The sequence below is a fragment of the Coregonus clupeaformis genome, chromosome 1 (assembly GCF_020615455.1).
Source record: "Coregonus clupeaformis isolate EN_2021a chromosome 1, ASM2061545v1, whole genome shotgun sequence".
NCBI classification, from domain to species: Eukaryota; Metazoa; Chordata; class Actinopteri; order Salmoniformes; family Salmonidae; genus Coregonus; species Coregonus clupeaformis.
This window is the reverse complement of record NC_059192.1, coordinates 99,165,547-99,184,595: the sequence shown is the minus strand read 5'-3', so window position 1 is coordinate 99,184,595 and position 19,049 is coordinate 99,165,547. Positions and strand designations below refer to the sequence as shown.

Sequence of the window (19,049 nt, the reverse complement as noted above, 5' to 3'; positions counted from 1 at the left end):
GGTTATTTTGCAGTTATACTGCAATTGCTGCATTCAAAATAACCATTACACTGCAAATACTGTAACTGCAGTTTCACAATTGCAATTAATTACAAGCTGATGGCATAGCCAATGCTTTGTTGTAATTATTGTCAGTTTTACTGTTACAGTTGCCAGCTGCAGAAACCCCCCTGAAACGTTGCCATTTTTATTTTTAAACAGTTTTTCTTCTCATAAGTCGCTGTCTGTGTGTTGTCTATCCTCTGTTACTATGGCTGGGCTGAGAAGTATGTTTATCCTAAATGAACAGGACTTTGGTATGTGAGTATGTGTGGGTGAGACATAAACACATAATGATATTAGGCATACCGTATGCGTCCTTTATTATCAAGTGCCTGGAGTATGTAGGCTGGAGGCTAGCTCCCTTGTGCTATCACCACAATGTTCATCGTCTCATCACCGATTTGCATAGTTCTTTGCTTAGAGAATGTGAAAACAATGTAGAAAAAGTACTGTAGTTACACAACTTGGCCTACCCACCCATGCAAAATAGCTTCCTTTTCCCAGTGCAATTTCACTTTCACTTTTAGAAATCCAAAGACCCCTATCAGGTCTACATTCATCCGACAACTGTAAGAATTATAGAGTCACGAGTAGACCTTTAGCATTACTGAGAACGTTTCTGTTCACTGCAGTGAAAAGTATTCATTGCAGTGGAAACGTATTTCACCACATAGGTCTGCGTGTGAGACGGGACTCCTGTACGCAGAGAAGAGTGTGTGGGGCTACTTCTCAGTGGGTATAAACCACTGACGTCACAGAAAAAGGCAGACCACACGATGTGACAGACTGATGGGAAAGGAAACGAGTTTGTGTTCACAAGCAGAGACACAGTCACATTTCATATAGACAATTTATACAGTTCACTATAGAAGGACAAATACATTATGTTCGTAGGGTGTGCATGAGTTTTCTTCTATCCACCTGTAGAACTAATCCTGAAAAGTTGTTACTGTACAAGCCCAATAATATACTGTTGGGCCTATTAGCCAATAACCAGATTATTGAGCTAATGACCTGGGTAACCTAATGCCTAATTGAGCCCACCTGCCGCACACCTTAAGCCTTTATCTCCTCAGAGGATGTGACACTGAAACATTTGTTCTACCTTATTCAAGGCCTAAAACCATAATAATAATAATAATAATATGCCATTTAGCAGACGCTTTTATCCAAAGCGACTTACAGTCATGCGTGCATACATTTTTTTTTGTGTATGGGTGGTCCCGGGGATCGAACCCACTACCTTGGCGTTACAAGCGCCGTGCTCTACCAGCTGAGCTACAGAGGACCACCATAACCGTGGGAAGTAGGAGTGCTGCAGCACTCCCAGAAAAATCAGAAGGAAAAAAAAAAAAATGTATTGTTTGCACAAATGTAGTACAGTGGGCCTTTAATAGTCCTGCATTAGCGGACCGATATAACTGTCTGCACCGCGGCCAAAAATCGCAGCACCCCCATCCCCAAACTACAGTGCCTTGCAAAAGTATTCATCCCCCTTGGCGTTTTTTCCTATTTTGTTGCATTAAAACCTGTAAATGGATTGTTATTTGGATTTCATGTAATGGACATACACAAATAGTCAAAATTGGTGAAGTGGAATGAAAAAAGTAACTTGTTTCAAAAAATTCTAACAAATAAATAATGACAAAGTGGTGCGTGCATATGTATTCACCCCTTTGCTATGAACGAGGTGAGATCTTGCATGGAGCCCCAGACCGAGGATGATTGACCATCATCTTGAACTTCTTCTATTTTCTAATAATTGCGCCAACAGTTGTTGCCTTCTCACCAAGCTGCTTGCCTATTGTCCTGTAGCCCATCCCAGCCTTGTGCAGGTCTACAATTTTATCCCTGATGTCCTTACACAGCTCTCTGGTCTTGGCCATTGTGGAGAGGTTGGAGTCTGTTTGATTGAGTGTGTGGACAGGTGTCTTTTATACAGGTAACGAGTTCAAACAGGTGCAGTTAATACAGGTAATGAGTGGAGAACAGGAGGGCTTCTTAAAGAAAAACTAACAGGTCTGTGAGAGCCGGAATTCTTACTGGTTGGTAGGTGATCGAATACTTATGTCATGCAATAAAATTCAAATTAATTACTTAAAAATCATTCAATGTGATTTTCTGGATTTTTGTTTTAGATTCCGTCTCTCACAGTTGAAGTGTACCTATGATAAAAATTACAGACCTCTACATGCTTTGTAAGTAGGAAAACCTGCAAAATCGGCAGTGTATCAAATACTTGTTCTCCCCACTGTGTGTGTATATATATATATATATATATATATATATATATATTTTTTTTTATTATTATTATTTTTTGTGGGGGTGGGGTAGAAGGATTACTTTTATCCTATCCCAGGTATTCCTTAAAGAGGTGGGGTTTCAAGTGCCTCCGGAAGGTGGTGAGTGACTCCGCTGTCCTGGCGTCGTGAGGGAGCTTGTTCCACCATTGGGGTGCCAGAGCAGCGAACAGTTTTGACTGGGCTGAGCGGGAACTGTGCTTCCGCAGAGGTAGGGGGGCCAGCATGCCAGAGGTGGATGAACGCAATGCCCTCTTTTGGGTCTAGGGACTGATCAGAGCCTGAAGGTATGGAGGTGCCGTTCCCCTCACGGCTCCGTAGGCAAGCACCATGGTCTTGTAGCAGATGCGAGCTTCAACTGGAAGCCAGTGGAGTGTGCGGAGGAGCGGGGTGACGTGAGAGAACTTGGGAAGGTTGAACACCAGACGGGCTGCAGCGTTCTGGATGAGTTGTAGGGTTTTAATGGCACAGGCAGGGAGCCCAGCCAACAGCGAGTTGCAGTAATCCAGACGGGAGATGACAAGTGCCTGGATTAGGACCTGTGCCGCTTCCTGTGTAAGGTAGGGTCGTACTCTGCGAATGTTGTAGAGCATGAACCTACAGGATCGGGTCACCGCTTTGATGTTGGGTCGGCAGGTAGCTTAGTGGGTAAGAGCGTTGTGCCAGTAACCGAAAGGTCGCTGGTTCTAATCCCCGAGCCGACTAGGTGAAAAATCTGTAGATGTGCCCTTAAGCAAGGCACTTAACCCTAATTGCTCCTGTAAGTCGCTCTGGATAAGAGCGTCTGCTAAAATGACTAAAATGTAAATGTAAAAACTTTTTAGCGGAGAATGACAGGGTGTTGTCCAGGGTCACGCCAAGGTTCTTTGCACTCTGGGAGGAGGACACAACGGAGTTGTCAACAGTGATGGTGAGATCATGGAGCGGGCAGTCCGTCCCCGGGAGGAAGAGCAGCTCCATCTTGCCGAGCTTCAGCTTGAGGTGGTGATCCGTCATCCACACTGATATGTCTGCCAGACATGCAGAGATGTGATTTGCCACCTGGTTATCAAAAGGGGGAAAGGAGAAGATTAATTGTGTGTCATCTGCGTAGCAATGATAGGACAGACCATGTGAGGATATGACAGAGCCAAGTGACTTGGTGTATAGAGAGAATAGGAGAGGGCCTAGAACTGAGCCCTGGGGGACTCCAGTGGTGAGAGCACGTGGTGCGGAGACAGATTCTCGCCACGCCACCTGGTAGGAGCGACCTGTGAGGTAGGACGCAATCCAAGAGTGAGCTGCGCTGGAGATGCCCAACTCGGAGAGGGTAGAGAGGAGGATCTGATGGTTCACAGTATCAAAGGCAGCAGATTGGTCTAGAAGGATGAGAGCAGAGGAGAGAGAGTTAGCTTTAGCAGTGCGGAGAGCCTCCGTGACACAGAGAAGAGCAGTCTCAGTTGAATGACCAGTCTTGAAACCTGACTTGCTTGGATCAAGAAGGTCATTCTGAGAGAGATAGCAAGAGAGTTGGCTAAAGACGGCACGCTCAAGAGTTTTGGAGAGAAAAGAAAGAAGGGATACTGGTCTGTAGTTGTTGACATCGGAGGGATCGAGTGTAGGTTTTTTGAGAAGGGGTGCAACTCTCGCTCTCTTGAAGACAGAAGGGACATAGCCAGTGGTCAAGGATGAGTTGATGAGCGAGGTGAGGTAAGGGAGAAGGTCTCCGGAAATGGTCTGGAGAAGAGAGGGGATAGGGTCACAAGTCGCAAGATTTCATCTGGAGAGAGAGGGGAGAAAGAAGTCAAAGCATAGGGTAGGGCAGTGTGAGCAGGACCAGCGGTGTCATTTGACTTAATAAATGAGGATCGGATGTCGTCAACCTTCTTTTCAAAATGGTTGACGAAGTAATCCACAGAGAGGGAGGAGGGAGGGGGAGGAAGAGGAGGATTCAGCAGGGAGGAGAAGGTAGCAAAGAGCTTCCTAGGGTTAGAAGCAGAGGCTTGAAATTTAGAGTGGTAGAAAGTGGCTTTAGCAGCAGAAACAAAGGAAGAAAATGTAGAGAGGAGGGAGTGAAAAGATGCCAGGTCCGCAGGGAGTCTAGTTTTCCTCCATTTCCGCTCGGCTGCCCGGAGCCCTGTTCTGTGAGCTCGCAATGAGTCTTCAAGCCACGGAGCAGGAGTGGAGGACCGAGCCGGCCGGGAGGATAGGGGACATAGAGAGTCAAAAGATGCAGAAAGGGAAGAGAGGAGGGTTGAGGAGGCAGAATCAGGAGATTGGAGGGAGAAGGATTGAGCAGAGGGAAGAGATGATAGGATGGAAGAGGAGAGAGTAGCGGGAGAGAGTGCGAAGGTCGCGACGGCACATTACCATCTGAGTAGGGGCAGAGTGAGTAGTGTTGGAGGAGAGCGAGAGAGAAAAGGATACAAAGTAGTGGTCGGAGACTTGGAGGGGAGTTGCAGTGAGATTAGTAGAAGAACACCATCTAGTAAAGATGAGGTCAAGCGTATTGCCTGCCTTGTGAGTAGGGGGAGACGGTGAGAGGGTGAGGTCAAAAGAGGAGAGGAGTGGAAAGAAGGAGGCAGAGAGAAATGAGTCAAAGGTAGACGTAGGGAGGTTAAAGTCACCCAGAACTGTGAGGGGTGAGCCATCCTCAGGAAAGGAACTTATCAAGGCGTCAAGCTCATTGATGAACTCTACAAGGGAACCTGGAGGGCGATAAATGATAAGGATGTTAAGCTTGAATGGGCTAGTGACTGTGACAGCATGGAATTGAAATGAGGAGATCGACAGATGGGTCAGGGGAGAAAGAGAGAACGTCCACTTGGGAGAGATGAGGATTCCTGTGCCACCGCCCCGCTGACCAGATGCTCTCGGGGTATGCGAGAACACATGGTCAGACGAGGAGAGAGCAGAAGGAGTAGCAGTGTTTTCTGTGGTAATCCATGTTTCAATCAGCGCCAAGAAGTCGAGGGACTGGTGGGTAGCATAGGCTGAGATGAACTCTGCCTTGTTGGCCGCAGAACGGCAGTTCCAGAGGCTGCTGGAGACCTGGAACTCCACGTGGGTCATGCGTGCAGGGACCACCAGGTTAGAGTGGCAGCAGCCACGCGGTGTGAGGCGTTTGTATGGTCTGTGCGGAGAGGAGAGAACAGGGATAGACAGACACATAGTTGACAGGCTACAGAAAAGGCTACACTAATGCAAAGGAGATCGGAATGAAATTAACTAAACATCTGGGGAATCGAGGCCTCCCTCACTAACCTTTCACTGAAACACTCAAATACAACTCTTCCAACTTCCACTTTAGAAATGATAATTGTTGTAATCTACAGTGGTTCAATGTTTCCAGGAATAGACTAACTTAGTTTATTCAGCTAGCTAACTTGGTACAATATTCTTCCGTGAAAACCGCCCAGTGCACTGTATCATATGACGCCATAGCTAACTAGCATGCTAGCATCCAATAACACACGGTTTAGCACCAATACTTGGTTACAACAAACTACCAATGGATAATTCGTGTCCGTGTCTAGTTCCTTTCATAACGCAGAAGTAATTCAACGTTGGCTAGCTAGCACAAAGTCAGTCATGCTAGCTACACAAGTGGACTACACATCTCGAATGTTCAGAAAGTGAAGCTTACGTTGCAAAATTCTCATTGACTAAAATGAAACAGTACTGCTAGCTGGTAATGTTGGCTAGCTAGCAGTGGCTGCAATGTTGACTGTTTGAAAATGTAGCTGGCTAGCTAACCTCGATAGTTTCTCTATACTACACCTTTGTCTTTGATACCAAGAAAACTATGTAGCTAGCTAACTTTACACTAATCAAATCGTTCCGTTGAAATGTATTTAGATGCTACAGTACTGCTAGCTGGTAGAGTTGGCCAGCTAGCAGTGGCTGCGGTGTTGACTTAGTATGGAAACGGCGTCGCTGCGAACGAATGTAGCTGGCTAACATTGTACTAATCAAATCAAATAGTTCCGTTGTAATGTATTTGGTTGCTACAGTACTGCTAGCTGGTAAGGTTGGCTAGCTAGCAGTGGCTGCGGTGTTGACTGCTAGCTGGTAAAGTTGGCTATAACTACCTACAATAACTACCTAGATAAACTATCTACAATACCTACCTACAATAATTACAGGTACTCTTAAGCTTGAAATAACATTGGAAACAACTATCCACAGTTGCTAACAGTTACCAGTAGCTACCCGCTAGTTAGCTAGCTTCATTGGTCCAGGTAGTGGGTTAGCTAGCCTCGTGCTTCACCGGGCTCAGCCGAATACACTACAATACTTACCTACAATAACTAACTACAATAACTACCTGGATAAACTACCTACAATACCTAACTACAAAACCTACCTACAATCTAAATGCATGGTTTAAGCTTTACTCAACACATATAAAGAAGAAGCCAAGCTTACCTCCCGCTTAGAGGAACAAAACCTCACCCCATCGCCTCTCATTACCCGAGATCTGGTGCAACCAATTACCTTCAGAAGTCACATAATTAGTCAAATAAAGTCCACCTGTGTGCAATCTAAGTGTCACATGATCTGTCACATGATCTCAGTATATATATACCTGTTCTGAAAGGCCCCAGAGTCTGCAACGCCACTAAGCAATGGAAAGGGACTGGGAAACTGGTCAGAATTGAAGGAATGATGGATGGCACTAAATACGGGGAAATTCTTGAGGGAAACCTGTTTCAGTCTTCTAGAGATTTGAGAATGGGACATAGGTTCACCATCCAGCGGGACAATGACCCTAAGCATACTGCTAAAGCAACACTCGAGTGGTTTAAGTGGAAACATTTAAATGTCTTGGAATGGCCTAGTCAAAGCCCAGACCTCAATCCAATTGAAAATCTGTGGTATGACTTAAAGATTGCTGTACACCAGCGGAACCCATCCAACTTGAAGGAGCTGGAGCAGTTTTGCCTTGAAGAATGGGCAAAAATCCCAGTGGCTAGATGTGCCAAGCTTATAGAGACATACCCCAAGAGACTTGCAGCTGTAATTGCTGCAAAAGGTGGCTCTACAAAGTATTGACTTTGGGGGGGTGAATAGTTATGCACGCTCAAGTTGTCTTATTTCATGTTTGTTTCACAATAGAAAATATTGTGCATCTTCAAAGTGGTAGGCATGTCGTGCAAATCAAATGATACAACCCCCCCCAAAATCCATTTTAATTCCAGGTTGTAAGGCAACAAAATAGGAAAAATACCAAGGGGGTGAATAATTTCGCAAGCCACTGTACTTCCTGCGGCAATGCCTAAAATCTTCAAACCTTTTGCAGTAGTACTTTTTTAATTAGGAAAATAACAAATATGTATTATTGACAGTGGTTTAAAGTACTTAAGTAAAAATACTTTAAAGTACTACTTAAGTCGTTTTTGAGGGTATCTGTAATTTACTTTACTATTTAAAGTATTGACAACTTTTACTTCACTACATTCCTAAAGAAAATAATATACTTTTTACTCCATACATTTGCCCTGACACCCAACATTTTGAATGCTTAGCAGGACAAAACAATTGTCCAATTCACACACTTCTCAAGAGAACATGCCTGGTCATCCCAACTAACTCTGATCTGGCGGACTCACTAAACACAAATGCTTAGTTTGTAAAATATGTCTGAGTGTTGGAGTGTGCCCCTGGCTATCCGTAAATTTAAAAAACAAGAAAATCATGCCATCTGGTTTGGTTAATATAAAGAATTTGAAATGATTTATACTTTTACTTTTGCTACTTAAGTAGATTTTAAACCAAACACTTTTAGACTTTTACTCAAGTATTTTACTGGGTGACTTTCACTTTTACTTGAGTCATTTTTTAATAAGGTATCTTTACTTTCACTCATGTATGACAATTGGGCACTTTTTCCACCACTGATTATTGATATACATTACTTCTGTCTAGATAATTACATTTGAGTAATTTAGCAGACACTTTTCTACAGGCTACAGCTGCTTATAATCAGAATATTTTTGCAGCGTCCATATGTACAGAATTCCTGCCTCTTTCCTCCTGCTAGTAGGACAGCCATCATGCCCCTGATCTCTTTTTCTGTGTTGTCAACACAAAACCTTGTTTCAACAAATAACACAAAGGCTAACGCCTACATTAGTCCTCTATCATGCTGCAATGTTCCTCTGACCCTGAAATTCATAGGATACAATCTAGGCTATTTAAGGCGGTAGTAGGAAATTATGTTGGGTGGTAATGAAATATCTCTGTAAAGTCATGTGCTTTTTCAGTGATTTCCTTGTCTTTTATTTTGGGGGAAAAACAACAGTTAATTGGGGAAGAACTTCCCTCACTTAGAGACTGCATTTCCTTGTGAACTTAATTTCTGATAAAATCTTAACCTACTAGTCCTAACAATTATTTCCTGACCCCAACCATCACATTAGGCCTGTAAATAACTAAGAAGGACTGTGATACTCAAGTCAGTAGTGTCATTGCAGGCGACTACATTGCAGACGTCCAGCAAAAATTAACTAATGATTGAATGTCATTGTCATCTTCAGTGCAGTCTGGCATCAGATCACAATATCATATGGATGCAGTTGCTGACATGTTAAACACTTATCCAGGTATTGTGAGATTTAGTGTGCGACTGTTTTTACAGTCCCCCTGGAATGCAGTCATTGTGTTGATATTGAGTCTCTCTCTGTCCACAGTGCTCTGTGCTCAGCACGTAAAAGGCGTCGTGGGACAGTCTTTCTCTTTTCCAGAGAGGGTGATCAAGTCTGGCAATTTACTTTATGGAGACCTTGGCACTATTGCAAATGTATTCCCTGGTAAAGAAGGCAAAATTACCCTTGAGAAGAGATTTGAAAACCGCCTCCACTTGAACAATGTTACAAGATACTTCACCCTGTCAGACCTTCAGACAGACGATGCTGGGGTTTATACTGTGGAGAATACAGATGGAGGGAAGAAAAAAAAAAAATTTGAGCTCACTGTATACAGTAAGTGTGTGTGTGTGTGTGTGTGTGTGTGTGTGTGTGTGTGTGTGTGTGTGTGTGTGCTGTATATTACAAAAACATTAAATATAGGTTCCAATTCAAATGTATTCATTATTTTTATTCCAGATGTTGTTTCCAAACCTCAGGTGACGGAGTGTGACAGCAGCTCCTGTAGTGTGGTGTGTTCTGTCGACAACGAAAAAGAGGTGACATTGACCTTGTACAGGGGAGAGGAAATACTAAGCCAGACCAGCAGTCCTAACCTCACCACCGATCTATCTCTCCGTTTGGAGGTAGAGGGAAAGAACTACAACTCCACCTACAGCTGTGTGGCTGCTAACCCTATCAGCAATGAGACAGTTCATGTCCCAAAATGTTGCAGCGAAGATGGTCATCCTAATGATGCAGGTTAGAGCAATTTTGAATTAAAGCCATCCAGAAAATAGCAATTACCAAGTGAAAGTGAAGTGTAGTTGAGCTCATTCAAAATATATTTTACGCTAATAATTTCCTTGTGTTTTATTTATTTCAGACAGTGATGAGAGGAATCGGGGTATGCTTATTATTGCTGTAATCTGTGTTTTGGTTATCTCGGGGCTGGTTGGACTTGCAATCTATCTAAAGAAGAGTAGAAATGGACACTCACAAGGCAGGTATTTATCTTTTAGAGGTGTGAGGTCACTCCCCAAAGTGACTACCCTATTTTATTTTTATTTTATTTTTTTACTATCAAGTAAGGATGCAGGTCAAATAAAGTGCCATATCTTCCACACTTCCTCTACTTGGTCAGACAGTGTCATTATCTCAGACAACTTCTCTAAATGTTGAAAAAGCAGAAGGCACACACACACACTCTCTGACAATGATTACTGGCTTATCTGACACCAAAAAGACTGCAAGCACAGAGACCGGTACCCATAGTAACAAATGAGTCCTGAGTGTTTACAGAACCTGTCCTGGGGCTGAGTGTCTGTATGTCTCTGTCAGTTAGTCACACCTTAGGCCTCTATTTACTTTCCTTTATTTGTCTTCATAGATTCATCTGAAAGAGTGAAAGATGATATTCAGTATGCAACGATAACTCCTCAAAAACAAACAGATAATCAGGTTAGTAAAAAAGCTACAGGCTGATAGACAATACAGAAGCTTTTGCAGCCCACATGACAACAACTGTAGGCGTTAGCTCTGTGCCAGTGGGTTAATGTGGTCTTGAGCTGCACAGACCACCTGAGCCTGATACCCGGCCTGATGTCATTGCAACCAGTTTTGCCCATATGATATGGTTGGGTTGCACAATGAGAAGCCACACAGCACATATGGTATATAGTAATGCATTTGATTGGAAGTGATGCAGACAATGACATTGATGGAAGTTACAATCTATCTGCAATATTAAAGCTGATCTACCCCCTACAAAAAAAGATAAAAGAAAGTATTTTACAGTAGACTTTTAAAGCTTGGCTTCGTGGTTCCTCCCACTAGCTTCAGGAAAGATCCTAGATGTGTTGTGTTGACAGTTAAGTTACCTACAGCAGAACAATGAGTATGGAGAAGAGCGCATCAGCCGCAAAGTTTCTAATAAAGAAGCATACAATCCTTTTTTCTTTTTGTTGCTTTCCCACCCCTTTTCTCTCCCCTCTCTCTGCCCCCTTTTCCCTGTCCCTCTTTCCCTGTCCCTCTTTCCCTGTCCCTCTCCGCCCTTCCCCCCCCTACCTCCCTCTCCCTGCCTAGGAGGAGCGAACAAGTATACAAGAACTGGAGTCGCAAAGAGACAACCCTGAACTGACATCAGTTTATTATACAATCCTGTTACATCGCATGGCTGCCTGCGGGGATGTTGACACAGCATGAAGGAACAAAACGGGAAGTCAATGAGCGGCCGACATGATAAGTCACATCCTGGAGAGGACGGTACATCATAAAGAGGACGTTGAAACAAAATGAAAGTAAAAAATATATTCACCCTGAAAACCTTTTAGAGGCACAGTTGTTATGGGAGAAAAACAGTTGTACTGATATTAAAATGTCAGGCTTTCTTTGTAGGTCATTCTCACAGACCTTCTGTCAAATAGCTGTCTCGATGACATCCACTGATACGGACCAATTCAATATCTATGCATTGAGTTAGTAGCAGGATCAGGATAATCCTTTTTTCCTTTCACCGTGTATGTTGTATTGAAACACGTCTGAGGGTAGATCTTGATTTGCCGTTTGATCTTGAGTGACATTTTCCTATTCTTAGCGCTTTTCGCAAAATGTAGGGCTAAATTGTAGCTCTTATTTAGCTTGTTTCGTTTAATATGATGGACCATTTATTGGTTGTCCCTATCTATGTAGCACATCCTCCCTTAAGAATACAATCACTCCCTCCTGCAGACTCATGCAGACACTGTATACTCTCCTTCTATCAGAGCATGTGCCTGCACAGATTACTGTGACCCGAAAATAACAAATCTGTCGATACCATAGTAAGTCGTTGCACTGTAAGCTATTTCATTTTTATACTACTCTATTTCAGAGTAGTTACTGAGACTGAATATGAAGATATAATTCACTTTTCACTATTTTAAAATAACCTCATGACTTATTCAAACTGAGCTTCAATATATTAAGTCAAAGACTTACCCATACATTTCATTTAAAGGTATACAATGTGTATATTTCCTGATGTTTAATAGTCATCAATACCCATGGATGCTTGAAATATATAATTTTTTTGACATACCCTATTGCAACCCAAAATATTATGATAGACCACTCCATTCTCCATTTATGTTTTTGTTGTCATTTTAAATCTTTGTAAACAAAGTATGTATTGCTTCAGAATACCGGTGTAAACTGTCATTCTTTGAAGCCATAGCTGCATCTATGAGTTTGAGAGTGGAAACATTTCTCCAAATACATTTCTCCAGAACCACAAATCCAAATTGTGGTTTTAATGTAGCCTACTTCTAGGGTCAAATCGGAGGGACCACTGTAATTGTTTAGTGGATTTCAAGTGTGTATTTATTGAGTTTAAGTGTATTTGTGACCTTTTGTCCTGTCATTTTGCATGCCAGGCAGCTGTACATTTCAAATTGGAAAACAATAATGACTGTAAACAGTGAATTCTTAACTTTTTATTTCAAAACCCAATACAATTTTATTCCAATCTCGTTGCCCCATTTAGTGGTTGAATGTTTTTATATTTCAGCATACTGTATACACAATGTTTTACTCTGAGCCAGTGTACTGTATGTTGTAAGTGTAACTTAAGTTATGTGCCACCAAAATGTTTCAAATATTTCTCTGCTTTTCGTTTGGACTGTGGTCATTATTTTGCCAATTGAATATTGATAAGGAGGTTGTGGATTATGCCATATCAATGTTGTTTTTAATGTTTACATAACATTTTGTCTCAAAACATGAGTGCCTCTTTCATCATTCTATGTATTTATGTTATATATTTTTCAACAAAGGTCAGATTGTGCAATGCTGTGACTTGTGAAACTCCAAAGTGAAAACCAAATTATGTAGAGCATGTAAATATATTTATTTAAGAATATCATCAAGGCGCTCAGGAAACAGACAAGACAACAAGATTCAGATTTGGGGGACATTCTATAGGCCTAATATAGGAGAGTTTGAAGAACAGTCAGCCTGTACTAAAATGTAAACAGTTACACTTCTTGTAATATTGATTGAGAACGTGCAAATAATTTTCTTACTTATATGTACAAAATTATTTAGGATAAAGTGGTCTCACATAACATCACCATCTATCCATTTTATGTCAAATTCATGTCAAAAGTCACATTTGACACAGACTACACAAATTAAAATTAAAATTTAAAAAAGATAGATATATAATTTGTTGTGCAAAATAATCAGTGATCATTAGAATGATATGATTGATAGGCCTATTTGGCATTACTGTAAATCAAGCTATTTCAACATACAGCATTTGAACACTTCCGTGAAGATATTTTAATATCATAACATATTATGAAAAACTAAACGGTATTATTTGTATTCCCTTGTGGGATTTACAGCAATTCAAGCCTCTGCCATACAGTAGCAGGCCCTATGCATTTTTACAGTGCATTCGGAAAGTATTCAGACCCCTTGACATTTTCCACATTTTGTTACGTTACAGCCTTATTCTAAAATTGGTTAAATGTTTTTTTCTCATCAATCTACACAAAATACCCCATAATGACAAAGCGAAAACAGGTTTTTATAATATTTTACAAATTTTTTACTAATATAAAACAGAAATACCTTATTTACATAAGTATTCAGACACTTTGCTGTGAGACCGTCTATGTAAGGTCCCATAGTTGACAGTGCATGTCAGAGCAAAAACCAAGCCATGAGGTCGAAGGAATTGTCCGTAGAGCACTAGAGAGGATTGTGTCGAGGCATAGATCTGGGGAAGGGTACCAAAAACTTTGTCTGCAGCATTGAAGGTCCCCAAGAACACAGTGGCCTCCATCATTCTTAAATGTAAGAAGTTTGGCGCCACCAAGACTCTTCCTAGAGCTGGCCGCCATGCCAAACTGAGCAACCGGGGGAGAAGGGCCTTGGTCAGGGAAATAACCAAGAACCCGATAGTCACTGTGACAGACCTCCAGAGTTCCTCTGTGGAGATCGGGGAACCTTCCAGAAGGACAACCATCTCTGCAGCACTCCACCAATCAGGCTTTTATGGTAGAGTGGCCGGACGGAAGCCACTCCTCAGTAAAAGACACATGACAGCGCGCTTGGAGTTTGCCAAAAGGCACCTAAAGGACTGTCACGGATTCAGCCGAGGCTGCTCCTCCTCCTTGCTCGGGCAGTCTTCGGCGTTCGTCGTCCCCGGAGTACTAGCTGCTGCCGATCGATGTTTCGGTGTTTGTCTTGTTTGGTCTTTATTGTTTACACCTGTTTCCCATTATGTTGTATTGTATTCCCTATATAACCCCCTATCTCTCATTGGTTATTGTGTGTGATTGTTCTTCGTCATTCCGGCAGTTGCTTTGGTGTGCGGGTTATTGTGTTTTCCTCCCTGTTTTGGAGGTTTGTTGTTTTTGTACTCTTTTTACTGTGTTCAGTAAAAGTATGTTGCCAGTCGCTCTGTGTCCTGCGTTTGACTTCGCTGACCGCATACACGTCGCGTGACAGAATCACACACCACAAGTCATGGAGTCAGCAGGAGCGGCGGTGCCAGCTGGATCAATGGAGGAGCACGTAGCACAACAAGCGGCCATGATCCAGGCTCTCGGCACCGCCATGGAACAGGTGGTGAACACCATGGAGCGATGGGAAAGAGGAGGTTTGCCCACACCTCCTCCGACGATACCACCACCATCAGCTATACCCATCGCTTCACCTCCGGGGTCCAGTGGGATTCGGCTCTCGCTCCCGAGGGCTTATGATTGCACAGCGGCCGGGTGTCAGGGTTTCCTGCTCCAAGTGGAACTCTACCTGGCAACCATCCACCCGGTGCCCCCGGGATACGAGAGCGTGTCCGCCCTCATCTCCTGTCTGTCCGGCAAGGCGCTGGAGTGGGCCAACGCCGAGTGGGGGGGAATAGATGCAGCTACAGTCAACTATGCAGAGTTCACCCGCCGCTTCAGGGCGGTGTTCAATCATCCCCCAGAGGGGAAGGCGGCGGATGAGGGTCTGTTTCACCTCAGACAGGGGAAGAGGAGCGCGCAGGAGTTCGCACTGGACTTCCGGACCCTGGCTGCCAACGCGGGATGGAATGAGAGGGCCCTCATTGACCACTACAGATGTAGCCTGAGGGAGGACGTGCGTCGGGAATTGGCCTGCAGGGACACCAACCTATGCTTCGATCAGCTGGTGGACATGTCGAATCGCCTAGATACCCTGTTGGCTACCCGCGGATGTCCGGATTCGGGGCCGTCCATTCCATCCCCCAGCACTTCCGAGCCGACCCCTATGGAGCTCGGGGGTGCTGGTACTAGGGAGACCAGGAGAGAGGCCGTCCCCTACACCAACTGTGGCCGCAGAGGACACACTGCTGGTCGGTGCTGGGGAGGGTCTCCTAGGAATCGAGGCAGTAGGCAGCGCACTGATGAGTCATTCCAGGTGAGTAAGCACCCAACTCACCCAGAGCTCTCTGTTGTGCATATGTGTATTAAAGTTTTGTTTCCCGAGGTTTCTCCTCACTCCCAGCATAAGGCGCTAGTAGATTCAGGCGCAGCTGGGAATTTTATCGATCGCCGGTTCACGTATAAGTTAGGGATTCCTATTGTGCCAGTTGATGTGCCCTTCCCCATCCATGCCCTAGATAGCTGCCCTTTGGGGTCAGGATTGATTAGGGAGGTCACAGCGCCGCTTAAGATGAAGACGCAGGAGGGCCATGAGGAGATTATACGGTTATATTTGATTGATTCTCCTGCGTTTCCCGTGGTGTTGGGGCTTCCCTGGTTAACATCTCATGACCCCAACATTTTATGGCAACAGAGGGCTCTCAAGGGATGGTCTGATCAGTGTGTCGGGCGGTGTGTAGGTGTTTCCGTAGGGGTAACGACGGTGGAAAGCCCGAACCAAGTTCCCACCATGCACATTCCACCTGAGTATGCCGATTTGGCACTCACCTTCTGTAAAAAGAAGGCGACTCAATTACCACCTCATCGACAGGGGGATTGTGCGATAGACCTTCAAGTAGGCGCTGCGCTTCCTTGTAGTCATGTGTATCATCTGTCTCAAGAGGAGACGGCGGCTATGGAGACATACGTCACCGAATCTCTGAGACAGGGATACATACGATCGTCCACTTCCCCTGCGTCCTCAAGTTTCTTTTTTGTGAAGAAGAAGGATGGGGGTTTACGCCCGTGTATTGATTACCGTGGTCTCAATCAGATCCTAATCAAATAGAGCTACCCTCTCCCTCTGACTGCTAGTATGACGGAGTCATTACACGGGGCGCGATTCTTCACAAAATTGGATCTCAGGAGCGTGTACAACCTGGTGCGCATTAGGGAGGGAGATGAGTGGAAGACAGCATTCAGTACCACCTCGGGTCACTATGAGTACCTCGTCTTGCCATACGGTTTAATGAATGCTCCTTCAGTCTTCCAATCGTTTGTGGACAAGATTTTCCGGGATTTGCATGGACAGGGTGTAGTGGTGTATATTGATGACATTCTAATATACTCCGCTACACGAGCCGAGCATGTGTCCTTGGTGCGTCGGGTGCTTGGTAGACTGTTGGAGCATGACCTGTATGTGAAGGCGGAGAAATGTCTGTTCTTCCAGGAGTCCATCTCCTTCCTGGGACATCGGTTGTCCGCGTCAGGGGTGGAGATGGAGATTGACCGTGTTTCAGCCGTGCGTAATTGGCAGACTCCCACCACGATGAAGGAGGTGCAGCGGTTCTTGGGTTTTGCCAATTACTACCGGAGGTTTATCCGGGGCTTTGGACAGGTAGCAGCTCCCATCACCTCCCTGCTAAAGGGGGGCCCGGTGCGTCTGCAGTGGTCGGCTGAGGCGGACAAGGCGTTTAGACATCTGAAGGACCTGTTCACCTCTGCTCCGGTGCTGGCACATCCGGATCCCTCTTTGGCGTTCCAAGTTGAGGTGGATGCGTCCGAGGCGGGGATCGGTGCTATACTGTCTCAGCGCTCGGGTACGCCACCAAAACTCCACCCCTGTGCTTTCTATTCTAAGAAGCTCAGTCCGGGGGAGCGCAATTATGACGTGGGGGACAGGGAGCTGCTAGCGGTGGTTCAAGCCCTGAAGGTGTGGAGGCATTGGCTTGAGGGGGCTAAACACCCTTTTCTCGTTCTGACTGACCATCGTAACCTGGAGTACATCCAGGCAGCGAGGAGACTGAACCCTCGCCAGGCTACGTGGGCTGTTTCTTACCCAATTTGTATTTAAGCTCACCTATAGACCAGGGTCACAGAACGCTAAGGCAGACGCCCTGTCCCGACTATATGACACAGAGGAGAGGTCCATTGAGCCCACTCCCATACTTCCGGAGTCTTGTCTGGTGGCACCGGTGGTGTGGGAGGTCGATGCGGACATCGAGCGGGCGTTACGTGCCGATCCTACTCCCCCACAGTGTCCAGAGGGACGGAAGTACGTGCCGCTCGAGGTTCGTGATCGATTGATATATTGGGTCACACGTCACCCTCCTCTGGTCATCCTGGTATTGGCCGGACAGTGCACTGCCTTAGTGGGAAGTACTGGTGGCCCACTTTAGCTAGGGACGTGAGAGTTTACATTTCCTCTTGCTCGGTGTGCGCCCAGTGTAAGGCGCCTAGACACCTGCCCAGAGGGAATTACAACCCCTACCCGTTCCACAACGGCCGTGGTCTCACCTATCAGTGGATTTTGTCACAGACCTTCCCCCCTCCCAGGGGAACAGTACGATATTGGTCGTCTCATTCCTATGCCAGGTCTCCCTACGGCCCTACAAACTGCTGACACCCTGTTTACTCACGTCTTCTGGCACTACGGGGTGCCTGAGGATATAGTGTCTGATCGGGGTCCCCAGTTCACCTCTAGAGTCTGGAGGGCGTTTATGGAACGTCTAGGGGTCTCAATTAGCCTTACCTCAGGTTTTCACCCTGAGAGTAATGGGCAGGTGGACAGAGTGAACCAGGATGTGGGTAGGTTTCTGAGGTCTTATTGCCAGGACCGGCAGGAGGAGTGCTCAGGGTTTCGGCGCTCGGTTTCGGCGCTCGGAAGAAACATGGAACGCTGCGCATGTCCATCTGCAGCGGGCTATCAGGCGGCAAAAGGCAAGCGCCGATCTCCACCGCAGTGAGGCTCCGGTGTATGCACCGGGAGATCGGGTCTGGCTCTCGACCCGAAACCTGCCCCTTCGCCTGCCCTGCCGGAAGCTGGGTCGGCGGTTTGTGGGGCCATTTAAAGTCCTGAGGAGATTAAACGAGGTATGTTATAGGTTACAACTGCCCATTAATTACCGCATTAACCCCTCGTTCCATGTGTCTCTCCTCAGGCCGGTGGTAGCTGGTCCACTCCAGGAGAATGAGGTACGAGAGGCTCCTCCGCCCCCACTAGACATCGAGGGGGCTCCGGCGTACTCAGTCCGTTCCATCTTGGATTCGAGGCGTCGGATGGGGGGTCTGCAGTATCTCGTGGAGTGTGAGGGGTACGGTCCGGAGGAACGGTGCTGGGTCCCTAGGAGGGACATCCAAGATCCCTCCATGTTGAGGGATTTCCACCGGAGTCATTCCGACTCGCCCTGCTCCGCGTCCTCCTGGCCGTCCCCGAGGCCGTCAAGGGGGGGGGGTACTGTCACGGATTCAGCCGAGGCTGCTCCTCCTCCTTGCTCGGGCAGGCTTCGGCATTCGTCGTCCCTGGAGTACTAGCTGCTGCCGATCGATGTTTCGGTGTTTGTCTTGTTTGGTCTTTATTGTTTACACCTGTTTCCCATTATGTTGTATTGTATTCCCTATATAACCCCCTGTCTCTCATTGGTTATTGTGTGTGATTGTTCTTCGTCATTCCGGCAGTTGCTTTGGTTTGCGGGTTATTGTGTTTTCCTCCCTGTTTTGGAGGTTTGTTGTTTTTGTACTCTTTTTACTGTGTTCAGTAAAAGTACGTTGCCAGTCGCTCTGTGTCCTGCGTTTGACTTCGCTGACCGCATACACGTCGCGTGACAAGGACTCTGAGACCATGAGAAACAAGCTTCTATAGTCTGATGAAACTAAGATTGAACTCTTTAGCCTGAACGCCAAGCGTCACGTCTGGAGGAAATCTGGCACCATCCCTACGGTGAAGCATGGTG

The 19,049-nt window shown here is 45.4% G+C and overlaps 1 protein-coding gene across 5 annotated transcripts in view; it reads left to right on the top strand.

Annotated features, from left to right (window-relative positions):
* LOC121560707 (SLAM family member 5) overlaps nucleotides 1-12,706 on the top strand; it is a 38,835-nt gene extending 26,129 nt beyond the window's left edge. The window contains exons 2-6 of one of the 5 annotated variants that reach the window (XM_041873626.2): nucleotides 9,014-9,304; nucleotides 9,428-9,709; nucleotides 9,834-9,950; nucleotides 10,338-10,408; nucleotides 11,033-12,706. In XM_041873626.2, the coding sequence (XP_041729560.1) occupies nucleotides 9,014-9,304; nucleotides 9,428-9,709; nucleotides 9,834-9,950; nucleotides 10,338-10,408; nucleotides 11,033-11,152 (881 nt within the window). In that variant the 3' untranslated portion in view covers nucleotides 11,153-12,706. Of the gene's footprint in view, nucleotides 1-9,013; nucleotides 9,305-9,427; nucleotides 9,710-9,833; nucleotides 9,955-10,337; nucleotides 10,409-11,032 lie in introns of those variants that run through there. The other 4 variants (XM_041873629.2, XM_041873628.2, XM_041873630.2 and 1 more) reach the window with 4 other exon arrangements.
* Nucleotides 12,707-19,049: the final 6,343 nt, after the last annotated feature.